This window comes from Oryx dammah, unplaced genomic scaffold (genome assembly GCF_014754425.2).
Source record: "Oryx dammah isolate SB20612 unplaced genomic scaffold, SCBI_Odam_1.1 HiC_scaffold_8, whole genome shotgun sequence".
NCBI classification, from domain to species: Eukaryota; Metazoa; Chordata; class Mammalia; order Artiodactyla; family Bovidae; genus Oryx; species Oryx dammah.
The window spans coordinates 36,999,551-37,021,328 of NW_024070192.1; the positions used below are offsets into that span (position 1 = coordinate 36,999,551).

The 21,778-nt window shown below is 47.2% G+C and overlaps 1 protein-coding gene and 1 pseudogene across 2 annotated transcripts; one reads left to right on the plus strand and one right to left on the minus strand.

Annotated features, from left to right (window-relative positions):
• Positions 1 to 1,055: 1,055 nt before the first annotated feature.
• On the minus strand, positions 1,056 to 1,788 carry LOC120866648 (annotated as a pseudogene).
• A 6,595-nt stretch (positions 1,789 to 8,383) lies between these two features.
• On the plus strand, positions 8,384 to 21,533 carry XAF1 (XIAP associated factor 1). Of its 2 annotated transcripts, XM_040243699.1 has the most exons (9): positions 8,384 to 8,695; positions 8,935 to 9,057; positions 11,100 to 11,235; positions 11,968 to 12,024; positions 12,385 to 12,580; positions 14,681 to 14,766; positions 17,748 to 18,089; positions 21,160 to 21,227; positions 21,380 to 21,533. In XM_040243699.1, the coding sequence occupies exons 2-8, from the start codon at positions 9,026 to 9,028 to the stop codon at positions 21,214 to 21,216; spliced, it is 906 nt and encodes a 301-aa protein (XP_040099633.1). In that variant the 5' UTR covers positions 8,384 to 8,695; positions 8,935 to 9,025; the 3' UTR covers positions 21,217 to 21,227; positions 21,380 to 21,533. The 2 variants fall into 2 exon arrangements, with proteins under 2 accessions (XP_040099633.1, XP_040099634.1); XM_040243700.1 differs by lacking the exon at positions 11,100 to 11,235 and having other exon boundaries at positions 8,466 to 8,695.
• The last annotated feature ends 245 nt before the right edge of the window (positions 21,534 to 21,778 follow it).

Genomic DNA, 21,778 nt, shown 5'->3' on the forward strand with positions numbered 1-21,778 from the left:
CAGATACATCTATCAATAGAAAAGACAAAAATATTTGCTGGGGGAGGGCCTTCCCTTTAGTAAAACGTGTGCTTTTTTTTTTTAGATTTATTTATTTATTTTAGGCTCTGCTGGGATTTCTCAAGCTGCGGCGAGCGGGAGCTACTCTGTAGTCGCTGTGCTCAGGCTTCTCATTGTGGCGGCTTCTCTTGTTGCGGAGCATGGGCTCTAGCTTGTGTTGTGACTTGTTGTTGTGACTCTCAGGCTTGGTTCCTCCGAAGCAGGTGGATCTTCCCAGACTAGAGATCAAACTCATATCCCCTGCATTGTCAGGGGGATTCTTAACCACTGGACCACCAGGGAGGCCCAAAATGTGTACATTTTATGGCACGTTGCATTTTGTTGTTAAAGACGCCAGACAGAGTTCTATCCCTCTGAATTAAAATGAAGAAAGTGAAAGTCATTCAGTCGTGTCCAACTCTTCACGACCCCATGGACTATACAGTCCGTGGAATTCTCCAGGTCAGAATACTGGAGTGGGTAGCCTTTCCCTTCAGGGGATTTTCCCAACCCAGAGATCGAACCCAGGTATCTCACGTTGCAGGCGGATTCTTTACCAGCTGAGCCACAAAGGAAGCTATCTGAATTAGTTATATAATTTGTTGTTGTTGTTAACCTCATCACCATTTATTGAGCTGTGAACTGTTGCTATTGCTACTGAAATCTGAGACTCACTCATCCTGATTCTGCTCTCGGCTTCCCCTTGAAAACGAAGCCTGGGGCAGGACCACCCCAAACACCAGAGGGTAGAAGGAAGACATGGGGGCAGGGAGATGCAGGGAGATAAGGGATGGGGGAGGGGAGCAGGGCCAGTGAGCAACATTAGGCTTCTGGGGACACACACACACTCCCACACACACACAGGCAAAGGCCAGGGCGTCCATCCTGCTTCAACTGGCGGCCACGGGAACATCAGGGAAAGACCAGGCGTCCAAGAGACACTTCAGTCCTTCTGTCATGAAGCGTCTGCTGAGAGGGGCTGGGCCAAGGTCCCTGGTCTCTGTCCTTAGGGCACATCAAGCCAAAGCGGCTTTGATGGTGGCCACCAGCTTCAGAAACTTGCTCTCTGTGTCCAGGTAGCCATCGCCTCCGTTCTTGGAGTCAATCAGCTTTCCGGCTACGAACACTTCAAAGAAACCAGTGACCTGGGGGGTCCCCTCGCCGCAGGGCACTCTTCTCCTAACTTCTTCCTGAGCTAAAGATACTTGGGCTTGTAGCCTGGAGCGCCACAATAAACCACTCAGACAACAACCGCTATCGTTCTGGACCGCGGACGCTACAGTGCGGACTCGCAATCTGAACCCAGGCGAGGAAAAGCGAGGTCTACCAAGTTATATAATTTTTTTTTTAAATAAAGTTGTTCAGAATCCCCACAGTGCAAATTGCCTGGTGGCTGAGGACTGGACAACACAGTCTTTGTAGATGGGGTGGGGTTCAGCGGAAGCAGAAGCCAGGCTGAAGTAAGGAAGAGAGAATGAGAGCTGACTCGTGAAAACAAGCAAGATGAGACTTCTCTTTACAGAATTTCAATTGTGAGAGAAAAAAAAGAGGTATACTGGAAAAGGCCAGAGGATCAAAGGAGTTCTTAATTTGTTTATTTGCATTGAGCCCGGGTCCCCTGCATTGGGAGCTCAATGTCTTACCCACTGGACCCCCAGGGAAGTCTCTATTATATACATTTTAACTCCATTTATACAAGGTTTAACAATATGCAGGGACTTGCCTGGTAGTCTAGGGTTAAGACGCCATGCTTCTACTGCAAGGGGCGCAGATTCCATCCTTAGTTGGGGAATGAAGATCCAGTAAGCCATGAGGCTTGGCCAAAAAAAAAAAATTGATGTCATAGAGTGGGGCCCATTTTTAAAAAAGAAAAAACACTAATTATTCTCTAAAATGAGTGGCTGTGTATCAGCATGACGTATACACAGCAAGCTTTTTCTGATAGTAGAAAGATGCTCAGTTCAATTGAAAATTTTTTCTCCCTGCTCCCCTCCCCACTCCAAAAAAAGTGATAATGAAAGATTTAATGTTCATGGCCATTTGTCCTGGGTCACATGAGATTTGGCAGCAACTAAGGTGGCCCATTCCATGATTGAGACCTAGAAAATCACCAGAGAGAGGTAGAAGTCCCCAGAACACTGACCCAGAGACGTCCCTTTGGGGAAGGGGAGCAGTGATCAGCGGGGGACAAAGAGGGGAGCTGGGATTGCTGGTTGGATGGGGAAGAGCAGGGGGAGAGGGTGAGGGGGTGCCTTGATCAGGAACAGAGCTAAGAACGTGTGGAAACTGACCTCCAAAGGAAGGGAAGGGAAGAGTACTCAAGACCACAATTGCAGACAGAAGTCGTGGAGCTGCTGTTTCTTGCCCATCCGTTTAATGACAAGGTTCCTCCCCTCTGGATGCCAGCTAAGCAGGAGCTGGCAGGGCATTCCCCGACTTTGCTGCCCAGGCTGACTTGGAGTCTGCCCCAAACACAATCACAGATATTCCCAGGCTTGAATTTCATCCAGAGAGACTAGTCATTTGATGCAATTGCCTGTGGTCTGAAAAACAAACTCCCACCCAAACACATTGTACTTGGGGAGACTGCAATCTCGACCATCATGTCTCCCAGGACTCAGGCCCTCTCTGACCGCAGGATCTTTCAAAAGGCATGACCGACAAAAGTGTGCACAACTGCACGGTGTAATTTTTGTCTGGCAAGTAACATACTTCTGTTGTTACATCATTTTCCTTAGCCTGCCCTCTGTGCTCAGTCACTCAGTTGTATTTGACGTTTTGCAACTCCATGGACTGTAGCCCGTCCTCTGTCCATGGAATTTTCCAGGCAAGAATACTGGAGTGGGTTGCCATTTCCTACTCCAGGGGATCTTCCCGACCCAGGAGTCGAATCCGAGTACTGCAGATCCTGCATTAGCAGGCAGGTTCTGCACTGCTGAGCCACAGGGAAAGCCCTTCCTTAGGGTAGCAATCCCTTAAAAGAAGAAAGCCTGACCACGATCCCTTCTTAAAGTCAACCGTAGAAATGACCTTTTAATATTCTCTCCTGTCTTCCATGAGCTTGTGCAGCTTTCACACACAATTTCTCAGTTTATCCTCAAGACAACACGTTGAGGTGTGTAGTATTATTCCTGCTTCCGGGGCCAGCCTAGAGTTCCTGCTCTCCCCCACCCCCCACCCCACCCAGTGAAGAGCAACACTGGGCAGCCCAGCCAAGTCACGGCTGAGGGATTGGTTCCCTGTGACAACCCTGACCCCCCCCTGGCCTGACACAAAGGAGGCTACCGGAAACTCCTGACTGTTGCCAAGCCGGTAGCCAGAGTGTCCTGGAGAGGAATTCTAAGCTCACAACAGAGCATTTCTCATCTAGTTTTTTTATGGGTTTGGGATTGGGGAGGGGTTGGTGACTGGCCAAAAACGAGTGGCAGAATGATGAAATCATGAGAGCCCACAACACTGATTCATGTCATGGTGGGAATGGGGACAGGCTTTTGTGCCAGCCAGAATGTGCCTGGTTACAAATGCTGGTTAAAAATAGAGATGGCTCCAGAGCGGGCATGGTGGTCAGAAAGAAATTTTCCTTCGTCTATAATATTCCAATTATTTTTAAAGAGAACTTATTTCTAGGTGGGAGGGAGGCTCAAGATGGGGGTGGGGAGGGATATATGTATACACATAGTTGATTCATGGTGGTGTACAGCAGAAACTAACACAGCACTGTAAAGTGTTAAGGGACCAGACCTGAGCCATGACAGGCTCAACAAGCTATACTAGGCCTAAGATTCAGATTCTTGTGAAACCTGAGTCATGATTCCGGGGAACCACACCCTGGGAAAGTCCCAGCTGGCGCTAAACCGGATTAAAACCCGAGTCATGATTCCCGGAACCGCACCCTGGGAAAGTCCCCGATGGCGCCAAACCTCACCCAATCCGGATAGGGATGCGGAATTTGAAAATCGGGTGCACGTGTGCACCTACGGCTCAGCCAGTCATTACCTGCCAGCTGTTCTAAGAACCGCCTGTATAAAAGCAGCTGTGATTCAGAGCTGGGGCTCTCATCAAGACTCCACTGCGTTGGATGAGACGGGAGCCCTAGCTCGAGCTAGCAATAAAACCCCTTTATGCTTTTGCATTGCTGTGGACGTCTTATTCTCTCAGTTTTGGGGACTCGGACTTCGGGCATAACATAAAGCAATTTTGCTCCAACTTAAAAAAATATATGAAAGAAAACTTATTTATGGATTCGCTATAGAATTATAGGTTCTCTTTAAAATTCAGAAGAGAAGGAGAGTGTGGGATGAATTAAGAGAATAACATGGAAACATATATATTACCATATGTAAAATAGCTTGCCAGTGGGAATTTACTATATGACACAAGGATCTCAACCTAGTGCTCTGTGACAACCTGGGGCTGGAGCTGGGGGTTGGGGGAAGGATGGGGAGGGAGATTCAGGAGGAAGGGGACATATGTATGCTTGCGGCTGATTCACGTTGACGTATGGCAGAAACCAACACAATATAGCAAAGCAATTATCTTCCAACTAAAAATAAATTCAGAAGGAAATGGCATCCACTGTTGCTTTGAGAACCTCAGGTTCTGGGGTGGGATGGGGTGGAGATGGGAGGGCAGGGAGATTTCTAACTTCTACCCTAATTATCTCAGACCTGCATTGTTCACACCCATTCAGCTCAGCCAGCCTTTGCCTGCCCACTACACACAGCCCAAGGCTTCACAGTCTACTGGGCACAAGCACAGAGGGTCCTCTGGCAGAAGCTGATGAATTAGAAACAGCTTGATGAAAGAGGTGATGAGGACCTCCTGCATGGTCCAGGGCGTTAAGAATCCACCTGCCAATGCAGGGGACACCGGTTCGATCCCTGGTCTGGGAAGATTCTACATGCCAAAGGGCAGCTAAGCCCATGTGCCACAACAACTGAGCCCACGCGTCTAGAGCCTGTGCTCTGCAACAAGAGAAACCACCACAATGAGAAGCAACTAGAGAGTAGCCCCCGCAACTAGAGAAAGCCTGTGTAGCAACAAAGATCCAGTGTAACCAAAATTAAAAAAAAAAAAAAAAGTTGGGTGATGAATCTCCAATAGCCTACATCTGTGGTTGGATGAGCACAAGCTGGTGCTCCACACAGATAAGCAGCCAACCAGACCCAGAGACAGAGCAAGTAGGTCCTGTATCAGTGACGCTATCAGAGTTAGCTTTGAAGAACTGGTGGAATTTTGATAAGGTAAGGAAGGGGTGGTGCAGGGGTGTGCCGGTCTGGAAAGAGGAAACATCTTGGAAGACAGTTAGGATGTAGATTTTAAAAAGCTCAAGGTCATTTCCAGTTCCACCACCACGGCCGCCATCACCGATCCCTGTCCCCCGGGAGCCTCATCTTTGCACTCTCTTTGACATCTCACCACCCCCTCTGTTCTGGGGGATCTCAGCAGGAGACAACGTGTGTGAAATCTCATGGTGTTTTCCCCATTATTTTTGCTATGTGTAAAACTGCCTGGAGATAGACAGCAGTGGGAAGCAAAGGTCAGAGGAATTAAACTATTTTCCCAGGTGAGGAGGAGGGAAATCAGGACCTTAACCTGGGCCTCCCCCATCCCCTCCAGCTGTCAAATAAGGTGGCTGGTGTCTGACTTATGTTCATAGACCCCTGAGTGAGATCAGCCTGGTTCAAATCCCAGTTCTGATATTCACTGTGGACCTTCTCCCCCCCCACCCCCACCACTGTGTGACCATGAGCAAAGTACTTAACCTCTCTGTGCCCCCATTTCCACAGATGTAAATGGAGCTAAAATACATACATCAGAGCTGTTGGGCAGATTAAAAAAGATCTTGCCTGTAAGATGCTTCATATAATGCCTGCAGCAGAGGAAATGTATAAGCAGTAATTTTTGCTGTTACTGATCATTACTGATCACTCCTATCACTGATCATTACTGTTACCATCTGCTGTCTTTCATGAGTTTCCCTGATAGCTCAGCTGGTAAAGAATCCACCTACAATGCAGGAGACCTAGGTTTGAGCCCTGGGTCAGAAAGACCCTTGGAGAAGGGACTGGTGACCCACTCCAGTATTCTTGCCTGGAGAATCCCACGGATGGAGGGCTACAGTCCGTGGGGTCACAGAGTCAGACAAGACTTAGTGACTGAGCATGCAGGCACGTCTCTCATTCAGTATCTGAATTTTAGAGTCTGCCAGTTGGCTGACAGAGAAGGCAATGGCACCCCACTCCAGTACTCTTGCCTGGAAAATCCCATGGATGGAGGAGCCTGGTAGGCTACAGTCCATGGGGTCGCTGAGTTGGACACGACTGAGCGACTTCACTTTCACTTTCCACTTTCATGCTTTGGAGAAGGAAATGGCAACCCACTCCAGTGTTCTTGCCTGGAGAATCCCAGGGACGGGGGAGCCTGGTGGGCTGCCGTCTATGGGGTCGCACAGAGTCGAACACGACTGAAGTGACTTAGCAGCAGCAGCCAGTTGGCTGGAGACCACGTCTGAACCTGTTCCTTAATCCTATTCTCCTCCTTAGAAAAGCTGCTCTCACTCCATTTGCAGGCGTCACAAGAATTCTCAGCAACCTTGTGCCACTGCTCAATGCTTGGAATTCTTCTATTAGCTCAGCTGTGACTGGGGTCTGGGAAAGCTCTGAGGACCCTCAGTTGTAGGGGTGGGGGCGTGCAGATACACATTAGAGAGGGTCTATCGAGCAGGTGGAGGTAGGGGTTATGTAGGCAGCTTCCATACCCTGTTCCCCCTTCCTTCTCTTCCTGTGTGTAGCACAAAGAGCTCCAGATAAAGAGCCTGTCTGCACCTTGGCTTAGGTGGGCTTTCTCGCGAGCTCACCCACGTGGGACATGACAGCAACATGCTCACTGCACCCTAGACCTTCCTTGCCCTGCTCCTAGGGCCAGGTCCCCTCCATCCCTGACAGGTTCATCCAGGGACAGGGTGGTGACCAGGAGGAAGCTCGGAACCACCCAGGACTTCCACCCACAAAGCCCAGCTCTCCTTCTGCAGTAACCCACCCTCGTCTTTCTTCCATGAGCACCAAGAGTTGATCCCCACACTTGTGGAATCTTGAGTGATGCTCATCTGCCCCATTCTCTTATTGTTCAGGTGGGAAAGTTCCTGGCATTCAGAACCAGGCCTTTCCTCCAACACTAAATTGTTTCCACTTTAGAATCACCTTTGGAGTTTCAAAAACTCCAAAGTCACAGCCACTTGCTGGACCAGGGAAATCACGCTTTCTGCGGTTGGGCAGGCATCTGTGGCTTTTGGTTAGTTTCCCAAGAGGTTCCCAAGTGTGGGCAAGTTTGAAATCCACCATCCTTGCTGCCCCAAGAATCCCAATAAATGGCCACACGTCAGGCTAAGTGCCTAAGTGTGGCATACCCATCATGCCTCAGTGGTCCCTTTTCAATTTCTGACTTGACCATCAGGAGGGACTTACTCACGTAATAGTGAAAAACTGTCACATATTGATCAAGTATAGTAAGGTTATGTAGATGACGTGCTCACTAAAGTTTAAATAAATTAACACGCTTAGACAAATGTGCAAAGCCACGATCATTCCAATAACATATTAATGTCTTAGTTGTGTTTATGAATAATAAAGGTAAATACGGAAGCTAACTAAAGACAGGCATGTTTTTTTTTTTTTACAAATACGATTCTGGGAAATAGAAATACACATTAAACCCCCTTAAAAATGTCAACATAAAGTATATAACATCCAAACATTTCTGATGGAATTGCAATTATCTGCAAATTTTTCAATTTCTACTGAGCAATTAGATACACTGTTCTGTCATTTTTATCTAATTAATTACATCCTGCTCTCTGTGAAAAGAACACAAACAACTGTTCTATATTTATTTGATCCAATTATGCATATATAATTTTGGACACATGTTGCCTTTAGCGGAACTTGATTTCTTTGAATCTCAAATTCTGGGGTCAATTCATCCAGTCATTTATAACAGTCTGGGTGCCAGACTCCTTTCAAGTCCATGTACTCAAATGAAAGCAATTTTTCACACAGTTTCTGGGAGCTCCTAGACTCCCCAAGTTCCCTAGGTCCCCTGTAGAGTCTGGGGGCGGGGGCAGTGGAAATGAGGAAACAAGCCCAGAAGCTAAAGTGACTCTTGTTGTCAGTTAGGTCCACTACCAAGATTCAAATTCCTGTCTCCTGACCCTCTGGCCATTCTAGGAGAGACAAGCCCTGGGCCTCTTGGCCAGGGGTTTAAAGCCTGATTCTGCTTCCTGTTGGCTGGCAATGTGTGCAAGTTACATCAGCTCTCACTGCAGCAGTTTCTGTGTCTGAAGACTTCCCCATTCGCTTGCCCCCTTGTTAGCATTACAGCCGTGTTTAATGTGATTATTTACAAGTGAGGACAGAGATGAACAGGGGAGATAGATGAGTGCCCTAGGTCACCAGGCTGCTACAGGATGTGGCTGCAAAGCCTGTAGCCCCCACCCTGCATCCCCAGTTCCTCCTGCTCCTGACCCGGACCAGAGTAGAATACAGGAAGTCAGGAGCCATTCTCAAGGAGAAGCGGCCTTCAAGTTCAAGTTCAACACGGCCAACCAGCTCTCTCCTACAGAGGAAGGATCAGTGAGAGGACCAGGAGGGTCAAGTAGGTCAGTGTTTTGTGGAAGAGGATGGAGTGACCCAGATGCAGTGAGGCCAGCCTGGGGGAGGGGAGGAGCTGCTGCCAGGGCGGCCTGGCCTCTGGCTCCCATCCAAGGGGTCGCAGAAACAGCCGGCAGCAGCAGCGCAGGCTGAGGGAGGAGGCAGGGGCCGGGCTTCCTGGATGTCCAGTCACAGGTACTGTGCAGCAGCCCTGGGCTGAGGAATCTGAAAACACCTCCCTTCCTAGGCTGTGGGCCCCGTTGCCAGAACACTTTCAGTTTCGTTTCTCTGCCTGCAAGAACTGAAACTTGAAACAGAAAGACTCCGGAGATCAGAACATGGAGGGAACCTTCCAGGTGTGCAGGAACTGGTAAGAAGTCGCTTTCCCTGGTGGCCGACCTGAGGCTGGCTGGTGAGAGGGGCAGACAGGATAAGTCTGTTTCTAAAGTGAAGAGGAAAGGGTCTGTGTGCCCAGGAAGGCCAGGGTGGGCCCCTGCGGTAGGAAGGGGTAAACTGAGGAGATATCAGTGAGAGAGGCTCAGGGTTGGCAGACATCCCTGAACCCCGCCCCACCTCCAGGTACTGAAGACTTTCTGGGACAGTTCTACAGCTTAGACAGCCAGGCTAGCCATCCCTGCTGGGCTACTCCTATTTTTCAGACCTTGGGTCCTAATTTGTATGCTCTTCATACCAGTCTTTGAAAGCAAGAGGCTCAGGCAGATTGTGTGGGATCATTACCACTCCCACCTTTAGAGGGAGCTGTGGAGAAGGGTGACGGGATAGAGTAGCGGTCCAAGACCACACCTCTAAATCATGTGGACCCAACCCCTTGAGGCACCTCACTCTCAAAGCTCCCTACCTGTGACAGGAACCAGGGGGATCCTTCCCCAAGGTCTTTCTCCAGCCAAACCCTCCTGGCTCTCTGGTGTTTGCACCAGCTCAGGAAAAAAGCTAAGGTGCCAGGCCAGGCAGAGGAGTAAGAAGAGAGGAAGGGAGACTTTCCTGGTGGTCCAGTGATTAAGAGTCCATGCTTCCCAAAGTAGAAAAGTTTTGTATACATATATATAAGTAATATAATATATGTTATATATTATTTATGTAATTATATTTGTTATGTATTTATAAATAAATATATAATGTGTTTATATTTATTATATAATATTAAGTATAATTTATATGTATTGGATATGTATAATATATGTATTAGTATAATATAGTATATATATGTATATATAGTATATAGGGTATATATGTATTAGAAAACTTACAAGTTTTTGCCTAACTAAAATATGACATTTTGATTCCACTTGCTTGACTTAGTATAAATAGAATGCTATTTCTAATTTTAAAAAATAGATAAGCAACAAAGGTTTACTGTATAGCACAGGGAACTATAGTCAATATCTTGTAATAACCTATAATGGAAAATCATCTGAAAATAATATATATATTGGGTTTCCCTGGTGTCTCAGACAGTAAAGAATCTGCCTGGCCATGCAGAAGACACGGGTTTGATCCCTGAGTCGGGAAGATCCCCTGGAGAAGGGAATGGCAACCCACTCCAATATTCTTGCCTGAGAAATCCCATGGGCAGAGGAACCTGGGGGGCCCGTTGCCAGAACACAAAGAGTCGGACACAACTGAGCAACTAAACCTCAGTCTTCCACATTGCAGGCAGATTCTTTACCATCTGAGCCACCAGGGAAGCCCAGGTTAGAAGTCAAAGACACAGTCATATGCTTTTGAGACAAAGGATCATAAATCAGAATGACATACTGGCATTTTACAAAAAGTTCACCAAGGATACCTGCCTAGTCCAGGTGAGCACGCAGAGTACTGAGCGAGCAGTGAGTCACTGTGACTGAGCACAGAGCTGAGAAAGAACACTATTCTTTTCATTTATATTCCTGGCATCAGAAGAAAGAAAAAAAAGAAACGGTTGAGCAGGCTCTTCCATCTGTGAGGGGCTCTGGTTAATGTGTAGGACAAATGCACAATGCACATGAGGGAGGGAGGAGCCCCAAACACACAGAGAGTTTTATCTTTAAATTGTTCTTGTCCTGCCTTAAAATATAAATTTTATTTCACCAGTCACAATCAAGACAATGGAACGATTCATTACCTCCCAAAGGTTTCTCTTGTCCCTTTGTAATTGCTCCCTCCTGCTCCTTCTTACCCACCGTGCTCACCCTGGGCAACATAAGAGCTTTGCAGAGCATCCTTACCATTATGTCATGATTCAGCATTGTTCTGATATGAGATCAACATGGGGAAGGCGAGGCAGGTGGTCTCATCATATTTTCAGTGCTTGAGGCCTTGGAAGATCTTCATCCAGGAGCCCCTGGCATAAAATATGGCTCCATGCTTTATACCATGAAATAAACCTGCTTTTCCTCCCTCTTGATCCTGCAGCAAAAGAAAGGTGGCCTCCAACCACGTGGCCCTCCATGAGGCCCACTGTCTGATGTTTCTGGTCCTCTGCCCAGAGTGCAAGGAACCCGTCTTGCAGCATGAGATGGAAGAACACCGCCAGGGCGGGCACCAGCAGGTGGGGAGGCAGATTGGGGGATGGAGGTGGAGGGGCAGGGTCCTCTCTGCAGCCCATCTCATGGCTGCCTGCCATGGGCAAGTCCCTCAGCCCCAGGGCCCAGCCCCCTATGCAAAGTGGAAAGGGTAGATAATCCTGCCCTTCCTGCACTGCCATCTGGCTTCCCTGGTGGCTCAGATGGTAAAGAAACTGCCTGCAATGCAGGAGACCTGGGTTCCATCCCTGGGTCAGGAAGATTCAAGGGAATGGCAACTCACTCCAGTATTCTGGCCTGGAGAATCCCATGGACAGAGGAGCCTGGTGGATTACAGTCCATGGGGTCACAAAGAGCTGGACTCGACTGAGCTACTAACACTTCTTTCCTGTACTGCATTGAGTAGACCCTGGTTTCCCATTCCCAATCCTTTCCCTACAGGTGTATGAGGTTGGCCAAGACTAGGGGTCCCTGTTATGGGAAAAGTAAATGTTCTTTTGAGATGTGTCAAGAGGAGAGACAGGAAAGGGGAGCTTGGAAGGCAGTCATGGCCAAGGTTGGTCAGGCCAACCTTTCTCTCCAGCTGTTTCTGGAGCTCCTCAAGCTCAGGCATCCATCTCAGCTCACAAATGCGTCCCTGAGCTCAGGGTTGGTGCTGCAGGCAGATGAGGGTGCCTGATTCCTGCCCCCAGGTGCTCACAGACCCACCCCTGACACACAGGCCAGGGTGGGACTCGAGCACCTCCCTCCGCATTTAGGTGGGATGCGCCATGTGTCAGCAGAGCATGCCGAAGCACTCGCTGGAGAGTCACGAGGTGAGGGGCAGGTGTGATTTCTTCTGCCAAGCCCAGGAGGAGGGGAGGGGCCCGGTCATAAAGCTCTCCCCTCCCGCCCCCAGCTCTCTCTTCTCTCCCAAGCAGGCCTGGAACTAGCTTATCCCAGTGACACAGGGCCTCCTGCCCCGGCCCCTCTTGCCAGGGTCCAAGAGAGCTCATGTTCCCCTCATGAGGAGAGGCCTCCCTCCCACAACTCCCCCCCCCCCCATCCCTCAGTCTTTCCCACCTGCTTTCTCTTACTGGCTTCAGTCCCCACCAAGGGAAATAAGCTCCTAGCCCCAAGGCAACTGCAGTCACTGCAGGCCAGTGACTATGCCCATCCCGCCGGCCTCCCCACAGGCCGAGGAATGCCAGGAGCGCCCAGTTGAGTGCCAGTTCTGCCAGCTGGCCGTGCGCCTGAACAAGGTGGACCTCCACGAGCACCACTGCGGCCGGCAGACGGAGCTCTGCCCAGACTGCGGCCAGCATGTCATGCTCCGCGTGCTGGCCCAGCACAGAGAAGTGTGTCAGCATGAGCAGCCCCGGCTCCAGAAAGGTGAGGATCGTGAGCTCTCGGCGGGACGGGTGATGAGGGATGACAGATGCACGTTTCTCTAAGTCACCTGGCTAGTCTAGTTCCAGAGTGGCCTTCTTGTGCACCTGCTGTGTCTTGAAATGACTGGTCCAGAGAAAAGCAAATATCATATATTAATGCATAAATATGGAATGTAAAAAATAGTACTAATGAACCTATTTACAGAGAAGGGAGACTCCGGCATAGAGTCGGACTGGTGGACACAGCAGGGGAAGGAGAGCGTAGGACAAACTGAGAAAGTAGCATCAACATATATACACTGTGTGCGTGCGTGCTAAGTTGCCTCAGTCATGTCCAACTCTTTGCAACCCCATGGACTGTAGCTCACCAGGCTCCTCTGTCCATGGGATTCTCCAGGCAAGAATACTGGAGTGGGTTGCCATGCCCTCTGTTCTAGGCCATCTTCCCAACCCAGGGAATCGAACCCACATCTCTTATGTCTCCTGCCTTGGCAGGCAGGTTCTTTACCCCAAGGGCCACGTGGGAAGCCCCATATATACGCAAACGGAAGTCGCTCAGTCATGTCCGACTCTTTGCGACCCCATGGGCTATAGCCTACCAGGCTCCTCCGTTCATGGAATTTTCCAGGCAAGAGTATTGGAGTGGGTTGCCACTTCCTTCTCCAGGGGATCTTCCTGACCCAGGGATCAAACCTGGGTCCTCCGCATTGCAGGTAGACACTTTTACCATCTGAGCCACCTTAACACCCTCATATGTACACTACCAAGTATAAAATAGATAACTATAAGGAAGCCGCTGTATTACGCAGGGGGGTGCTCTGTGACAACCTAGAGGGTTGGAATGGGGTGTGGAGGGAGGTTCAAGAAGGAGGGGATGAACATATAATTATGACTGATTTGAGTTGTTGTGTGGCAGAGGCCAACACAATATTGTAAAGCAATTTTCTTCCAATAAAAAGAATTTTCTTTTAATTTATAAAAATAAATGACTGATCCAGGGAGCCAAGAAGCCAGGGGTTGGGGAGCTGGGAGCTACACAGATGAGTGCAGAGGCAATGGGGCCCTACCAGATGGGCGGCTTCCTTTGAACTCCTCCAGCATGGCTCCAGCCTGGCAGAGACCTGCCTGAATCCTTGTAGAGATGAGAAACCTATGCAGAGTGAAACAGGGGCTTGCTAGAGGCAGAAACCAGATAGTATCCCCAAGTTCCTTGACACAAAATCAGAAACTTTCCCAAAAGATCCAGGTGTAACTCCTGATCTTTGGGCCTATGTGTTGGCCACCAGGTGCCATAGCATGCTGTGTGTTTACAGAGAACACGAGCCAAACACATCTTCTCACTGGTTGTGACAACAGTAGCATGGGGACAGAGCCGAAAAGCCCCTGGGCGGTAAGTCTCTCTAGGTAAACAATTTTATCAAAATCGGCAAATGAAAAACTGGGGTGCTTAAGATTCAAGTACATTTCCAGCAGGCCTGGGTTTCAACATAGCCAACAAACAACTCTTCAGCACAACTTTGTCAACACAACACAACTTCAACAAGACAGCATTTCTGCAACAAGACAATACAACTTCATCAACACAACACAACTTCATCAACACAACTTCAGCAAGACTGCACAACTTCAACAAGACTACACAACTTCAACAAGACTGCACAGCTTCAAAAACAGCACAAATTCAACAAGACAATGCAACTTTATCAACACAACACAACTTCAACAAGATAGCACAACACAGCTTCAACACAATCAACAAAGATGTGTGCAATTAACTCCTCATCTGATCACAGAGCTCAGAAATGGCTAAACTGAAAGAGCAGTCAGGTTGAACAGGACTGGCATCTATGGTAACAGCTCCTTCCATCTCCTTGAAAACCAGTCCTGCTCCAGGAAAATGTCTCTTCATCAGTGCTGTGTGCTGCCCCAAGGGCACTTTTATGATTTAATGGAAATAATGTGGGCGATTCCTGTTGTGGGAATGTGGCCAAGGACCCTGGCAGTGCAGGACACTCATGGCAGACTCGGCGCAGTTGTGGGGCAGCCGAGCTGGCCATTGTCAAGGGCAATCATTTGTGCTGTTGCTTCTGTACTTTTTCAGAGAAGAGCATTCCAGCTCCTGAAAGCGACATCTGCTGTCATTATTGCAACCAAATGATTCCAGGAAATAAGTATTTCCACCATCTGGTGAGTAGAAATTTGTCATTGTCTAATGATGTCAATAGCTAGTCCATATTCCAAAAAGTATGTTATGAACTGTGGATTCTTTCTGAAACTCATTCATTTTATTTATTTACTTATTGGGCACACTGGATCTTCATCGTAGCCTCCATCCCAAGCTTCTCATTGCTGTGACATCTCTTGTTGCCAAACACGGGCTCTAGATGCGTGAGCTTCGGTAGCTGTGGCGCCCGGGCTTAGTTGCTCCGTGGCATGGGGGGGTCTTCCTGGACCAGGGACTGAACCTGTGTCCTCTGGGTTGGCAGGTGGATTCTTAACCACTGGACCACCTGGGAAGACGTGAATGGTAGATTCTGGGTCCAGTTTTACACAGCATGAATATTAAGAAGTTCCCATATTTCGTTTTGCTTTGTTCAAAAAAGGACATTGTGAACTGCTTTAGGCTCATTTGGCACACGTAACTGGATTCTAATCATGCCAGCCCTTCAAGGAGCTTCCCTGACCAATCCAGCTATCACTGATCACCTCTGAGGGCCAGGAAATTGTAATTTAGGCTTAAATAGGCTCTGCTTTATTATTCTCTATCCCATGTCCCTGGTGGCTCAGATGGTAAAGAATCCACCTGCAATGCCGGAGACCTCGGTTTGATCCCTGGGTTGGGAAGATCTCCTGGAGGAGGGTATGGTGACTCACTCCAGTATTTTTGCCTGGAGAATCCCCATGGACAGAGGAGCCTGGTTGTATAGAGTTGCAAAGAGTCAGACACGACTGAGCAACTAAGCACAGCACAGCATATCCCAAATGGAAGTCTTCTCTATTTAGGCTGTGAGCTTCCTCAAAAAAGTTAATAACTTTCTCCATCTTCCCACAGTGAAGCTGATATCAGGGCTGGGTACCAAAAGGAGGACTCTGAACGGATGTAATGATGTGATGGATTGATTGATTGCTTTTGCCTGGGAAAATTCACAGACTCCTCCCTCCATCACTTTAAGCATCTTTTAGTGCATTAGTCAGGCCAAGCTGCTCCCCTCTTCTACAGGATGGAGCATTTTCTTTGGGGGAATCTCCCCAGAGCATCTCTCCAAAGAACTCACTTCCTTCTTCATGGATGGCAAACTGTTTGTCCTTTCTTTACCCTTCAATCCAGAGAACAATGAATATGAGAACTAAAGAAATCCTAGAGATGATCTAGGTCTTTTTGTTTATCATGGACCATACATATAAAATTTACTATTGGTGATATTTAGTGTATTTTAATATGAATACTTGATTTAAAATCTAAATCACATTCCCTACCCTCCACAAAAAAAAGATATGGATTTGAAAACATGTTGAGTGATTCTCTATTTCCACCTTTTACGTATTAATAAATGCTGTGGAATTTAGTTTCACCTGGTTTTCGTACTATCCTCTTTAGTCATTATTATTACTGTCACTTTATTTAATTCATGCCTACTTGGATATACTCACACATTTACCTTTCTCTTTGCTGACGTTCTTTCTTTTTAAAATATTTTACGGATTTATTTTGGCTGCATTGGGTCTTAGTTGAGGCATGTGGAATCTTTATTGCAGTGTGAGGGCTTCTCTCTAGTGGGCTCCAGAGCATGTGAGGTCAGTAGTTGAAGTGCACTGTGGCATGTGGGATCTTAGCTCCCTGATCAGGGATCAAACTCGAGTCCCTTGCATTGCAAGGCAGATTCTTACGCTGTACCACCAGGGAAGTCATGAATCCCAAGCTTTCTTGAATCCCAAGCTTTCCTTCTGGGCAAGATTTCTGTCATCCTGAAATACATGTCTAGGTATCTTTAGTTGTCTGCACAGTTACTTTCTTTATTGTGCATCCCTGAATGTTAGTTTAATTGGATTTCAAATTCTACATTAACCTTTATTTTCTCTTAGCATTTTGAAGCATTTCCACCATCTTCCCACTTCTGTGATTGCTGTTGATAAGTCTGCTCTCAGTGTAGCTGCTGGTCCTTTGCCAATAACCATTTTCTTTGCTGGATTTCAAGATCCTCTTTGCTTTGGATCTTCGGGGGTTTCACTGCAATGTATCCAAGAGAAGATTTATTTTTATTCATCCTGCTTTGGACAATAGGCTCAGATGTGTTTTTTGTTTGTTTCCTCCCTCTCTTCTTCAGAATTTATCACCTCATGATCAATTTCTAGTCCAAGGTAGACAAGCTTTGTCATTTTTTTGACCCCATGGACTGTATAGTCCATGGAATCTTCCAGGCCAGAATACTGGAGTGGGTAGCCATTCCCTTCTCCAGGGGATCTTCCCAACCCAGGGATCAAACTCAGGTCTCCCACATTGCAGGCAAATTCTTTACCAGCTGAGACACAAGGGAAGCCCAAGAATACTGGAGTGGGTAACCTATCCCTTCTCCAGTGGATCTTCCCAACCCAGCAATGGAACATGGGTCTCCTGCACTGCAGGTGGATTCTTTACCAGCTGAGCTACCAGGAAAGCCCCTTAGGGCAATAGGCTCATATGTGTTTGCTTTTTTTCCCCTCTCTCTCTCTATTCTTCAGAATTTATCACCTCATGCTCAATTTCTAGTCCAAGGTAGACAAGCTTTCTTGTCATTTCCCTGTTCCAGTTAGTCAATTTTTGTCTCTTAGCCACCATAGTTCAGACTTCAAGGTTCCCAGTTTCGTGCAGGGAAAGGGGACTCTTCCAATTTCACACATCATGAAATGTGTGGATGGGACTTTTCTCTCATCCAAGCTCATAGTCATGAGATTGGCCCCACAGTCTCCTCCTAAAGGCTTACCTCATGTGCTTAACAGGTAGATCTTCTTTCCTAGAACATGAGTTTGCTTGCTTCCTTGCAAAGTCAGCTCAATGAACGTTTGTCATATTATATCCAGCATTTCTAAAGTGTTTGGAGTGGGAAATTTTCAGGTTAGCTCGCCTACTGTATTGTCCACCATTAAAGCTGAGGTCGTTTTTAAATTTGATGCTTGACTCACTCTTGCAGGATAGATGCCGTCGAGTCTCAGGTGCTGTGACACCTTCTCCAGCGGGGAAACCAGAAATTCCTCCTTCATCCCCTTTGAATCGGGCTGCTGAAGACCAGACTTCCAAGGCAGAGAAGGATGTCCGTCCAAAGCTGAAAAATAGACACAGAGCTCCCTTTCTTTCTGAAAAGTCAACAAGGCAAGAGCCACGAGGCACAGACAAAACCACGAATCTGTCTTTGAAGTCCAATGGCAAGCTCAGAGCCTCCTCTCCTGTAGAAGATGAGACAGCCTATGACATTCTGAGGAGATGTTCTCAGTGTGGTATCCTACTTCCCCTGCCAACACTAAACCACCACCAGGTACCCAGCCTCTGTTCTTTCCATAACCTGGCTGTGAGCCATTGGGACAGTGTTTAAAGGAATGCAAGTCCTGCGAGATGTCCTCAGACAACACTATCTCCCCTTTCTCTGTGTGTCCGGATCTACTCCCAGCACTTATCACCTGTTTATATATGTTCATCACCTCCCATTTCTGATGGCAGAGCCAATCTCTCATCTCTATCTCCAGTTCCCAGCCCAGTTACTAACCACAGCAAATGCTCCCAAACCATGGAACAAACAAATGAATAGAGGCATCCAGTCTAGCTCTCTCATGGAGTAGATAAGGCAACTGCAGTCCAGAGATCAGAGCCTTGGTCAAGATCCTAAGTCAGTTGGTATCTTGCCTCCAGCAGATTAAGGTAGCTCAGGATTTGCAGCCTCAATAACCTGATTTTTCACATCCTAGATTATTTTCCAATAAAGAAGAATTAGTATTAGAGGTAGTTAACCATTATGCACCAGTTACAATGCAAAGCAGGGCTTCCCCGGTGGCTCAGCTGGTAAAGAACCTGCCTGCCAGTGCAGGAGATGCAAGAGCCGTGGGTTTGATCCCTGGGTCGGGAAGATCCCCTGGAGAAGGAAATGGTCACCCGCTCCAGTATCCTTGCCTGGAAAATTCCATGGACCGGGGAGCCTGAGGGGCTACAGTCCATGGAGTGGCAAAGCTCTTTACAAATGGTTAATCATTATAAACATCAGGAAGGTATTTTACCCCTACCTTATAGATAAGGAAACTAAACAGAAAGGTCGAGAGGCTTCCCCAGTATTTCACAATTAGAGTGTGGCAGAATCCAGCCAGGTATACATGTGGATATAGTTCCAAAGCTTATGCTCTCAAGCCCCATAAAGGATGTCTCACTTTAAAACATTTTCATTATTTGATGTTTTTCAATATACAAAAGTTATTGTTGTTGTTCAGTAGCTAAGTCGCGTCCAACTCGTTGCAACCCCTTGAAAGGCAGCATACCAGGCTCCCCTGTCCTTCACTATCTCCCGGAATTTGCTAGTACTAGATACTAGATTTTGTTGTAACCATTTGACATGACACCATACAAACAAACATAAAGATAAAGCTAATCCTGCCCCACACCCACGCCACCTCCAAGTCCCATGCTATGAAGTACTAGTTTCAGCCTCCAGGTGGGTGTCCTTCCAAAACTTCACCTCCGTTCACAAAAACCTGACAAGCCTCCATGGGGTTTGAATTGGTTTTCTTCCCCCATATATCATCTTCCTAGACTCATGACTCCACCATTTGCCTTTTTTTGCTGAATATATGATGCACACTCCTTACAAAGAAGTAGACCTAAATCTTGTTCTTTCTAACTACTTTAAGCATCTCTGTATGCACACAAGCACACAATTTTACCAAGCTGAGTGAATTTCATACTTGCTGAGGGTGTTATTAGTGCCATATTCCCTTGCCTCCTACAACTGAGATTTCCTTTCATACTTCTCTCCATCCTTAATGATGGGCTTGCTGAATTTAGCAAAGAAAAATTCATTACTTGGGACAAAAATAACTACAAAATAATTTCATGGGACATACTCATACTAAGAAAAATTATCTGTCTCTCTGAAATTAAAATCTAACTGGACAGCCTGTATTTTATCTGGCAACTCTATTATATAACCGCATACACACACACACACACACACACACACACACATTTGGAGTCCAGTTGTACACACTGCTTGTATAGGATTCATCAATAACCAATAATAAGAAGGGCATCCCTCCAAGTCAAATGATGTTGCCCCTCCCTTTTCTTTTTTAATGTTGTAAGAGTCCATGAAGACCTCCTAGTGGCTCAGATGGTAGAATCTGCCTGCAATGTGGGAGAGCTGGTTTTAATCCCTGGGTTGGGAAGATCCCCTGGAGAATGGAATGGCAACCCACCCCAGTATTCTTGCCTGGAAAATCCTGTGGACAGAGGAGCCTGGCAGGCTACCGTCCATGGGGTCTCAAAGGGTTGGACACGACTGAGCTACTCTCACCCACACACACGAGTCCATGGTGTGCTGTGTTGTGCTTAGCGGCTCAGTCGAGTCTGACTCTGCGACCTCATGGATCGTAGCCCGCCAGGTTCCTCTGTCCATGGAGATTCTCCAGGCAAGAATACTGGAATGGGTTGCCATTCTCTTCTCCAGGTGATCTTCCCAATCCAGGGACTGAACCCAGGTCTCCCGCATTAGAGGAGGATTCTTTACCATCTATGCCCCCAGGGAAGCCATAGCGTGGGTACCCTCTAATCTGTTCGCTCACCCTCCTGATGACGACAGTCCTCTATTAAACATTGTCCGAAACCTCCCATAGACCCCTCCCAGTTCACTGGCCTCCCTTTTCTTCTCTTTTTTCTTTTCTTTTTTAAAGTTTTTATTGGAGTACAGTTGCCTTACAATATTGTGTTAATTTCTGCTGTACAGCAAAGTGAATCAGGTTCTTTTCCCATATAGGTCATTACAGAGTATTGAGTAGAGTTCTCTGTGCTATACAGTAAGTTATTAGTCATCTTTTATACATTGTTGTTGTTTTTTAGTCGCTAAAAGAAATGTGGAAGTGTTAGTCACTCAGTTCTGTCCAACTCTTTGAGATCCCATGGACTGTAGCCCGCCAGGCTCCTCTGTCCATGGGATTCTCCAAGCAAGAATACTGGAGTGGGTTGCTATCTCATTCTCCAGGGGACCTTCCCCACCCAGGATCGAACCCATATCTCGTGCATTGCAGGCAGAGCCTTTACCACTGAACCACCTTGGAAGCCCTCTTTTACCCATAGTAGTGTATATATGTCAACCCCAGTCTCTCAATTCATCCTACCCTCCTCTCCCCAGACCCCAACCCCATTTGGTATCCATAAATTTCTTCTCTACATCTGGGTCTCTATTTTTGCTTTGCAAATACATTCATCTCTACCTATGACTTTTCTATGCCACCTACAGCTCAGGGTCCCTGCTCCAGGAACTGGGGATAGGTTTAACCAGTGATATCCCAGGAACTAACACTTCTCACTTTATACACCTTGAACTTTTAAAATATCCATTTCTTTAGGAGAAATGCTGGCGGTTAGCTTCATCAAAAGGAAAACAAGTGAGAAGTTCCAGCTAGCTTTGGTAAAGGTACAACAGATTTTGAAGATTTTGTTTTTACACTGTTTTTTCTGCTTGCTTTCTGTGCTAGTCTGTACTTGAGAAAAGAGGTTTTATTCACTGGGTTTCTTTCTTGTCGAAGAAAAGGCTTGGATTTTAACCATTTTCCTCCTTTTGAACAGAGATGTTGGTCTGCCCAAGAGCTACAGCTAAACCAGGAGGAAAAGAGAATGCCAACTCTTCTGCCTGAGAATTCTGATCAAGCATCTAGGCCCAACCCAGCCTGGACATCTTGGGAAATCCAGCTTTATCTCTGAAGAATAAAAAAGATCTTCCTGAAAGCCTGTCCTCCACCTTTATTTAGATTTTTGACTGGTTTTCCAGGGCTAGGGGTGGGTGGGTGGGGAAGCAGCAGCTAGGAGGACATGGGAAGGGGAGTGGTAGAAAATGAGAGAGAAAGGAAGAGAAAAATGAGGTTGGGTGATGGGGGCAGCCAGGTAATGCACGAAGAGGTGCCAGTGGAGGCTGCTGGCAGGGGGAGCAGCTGGAAGACACCCAGAGAAGCAGCCCCCTCCAGCAAG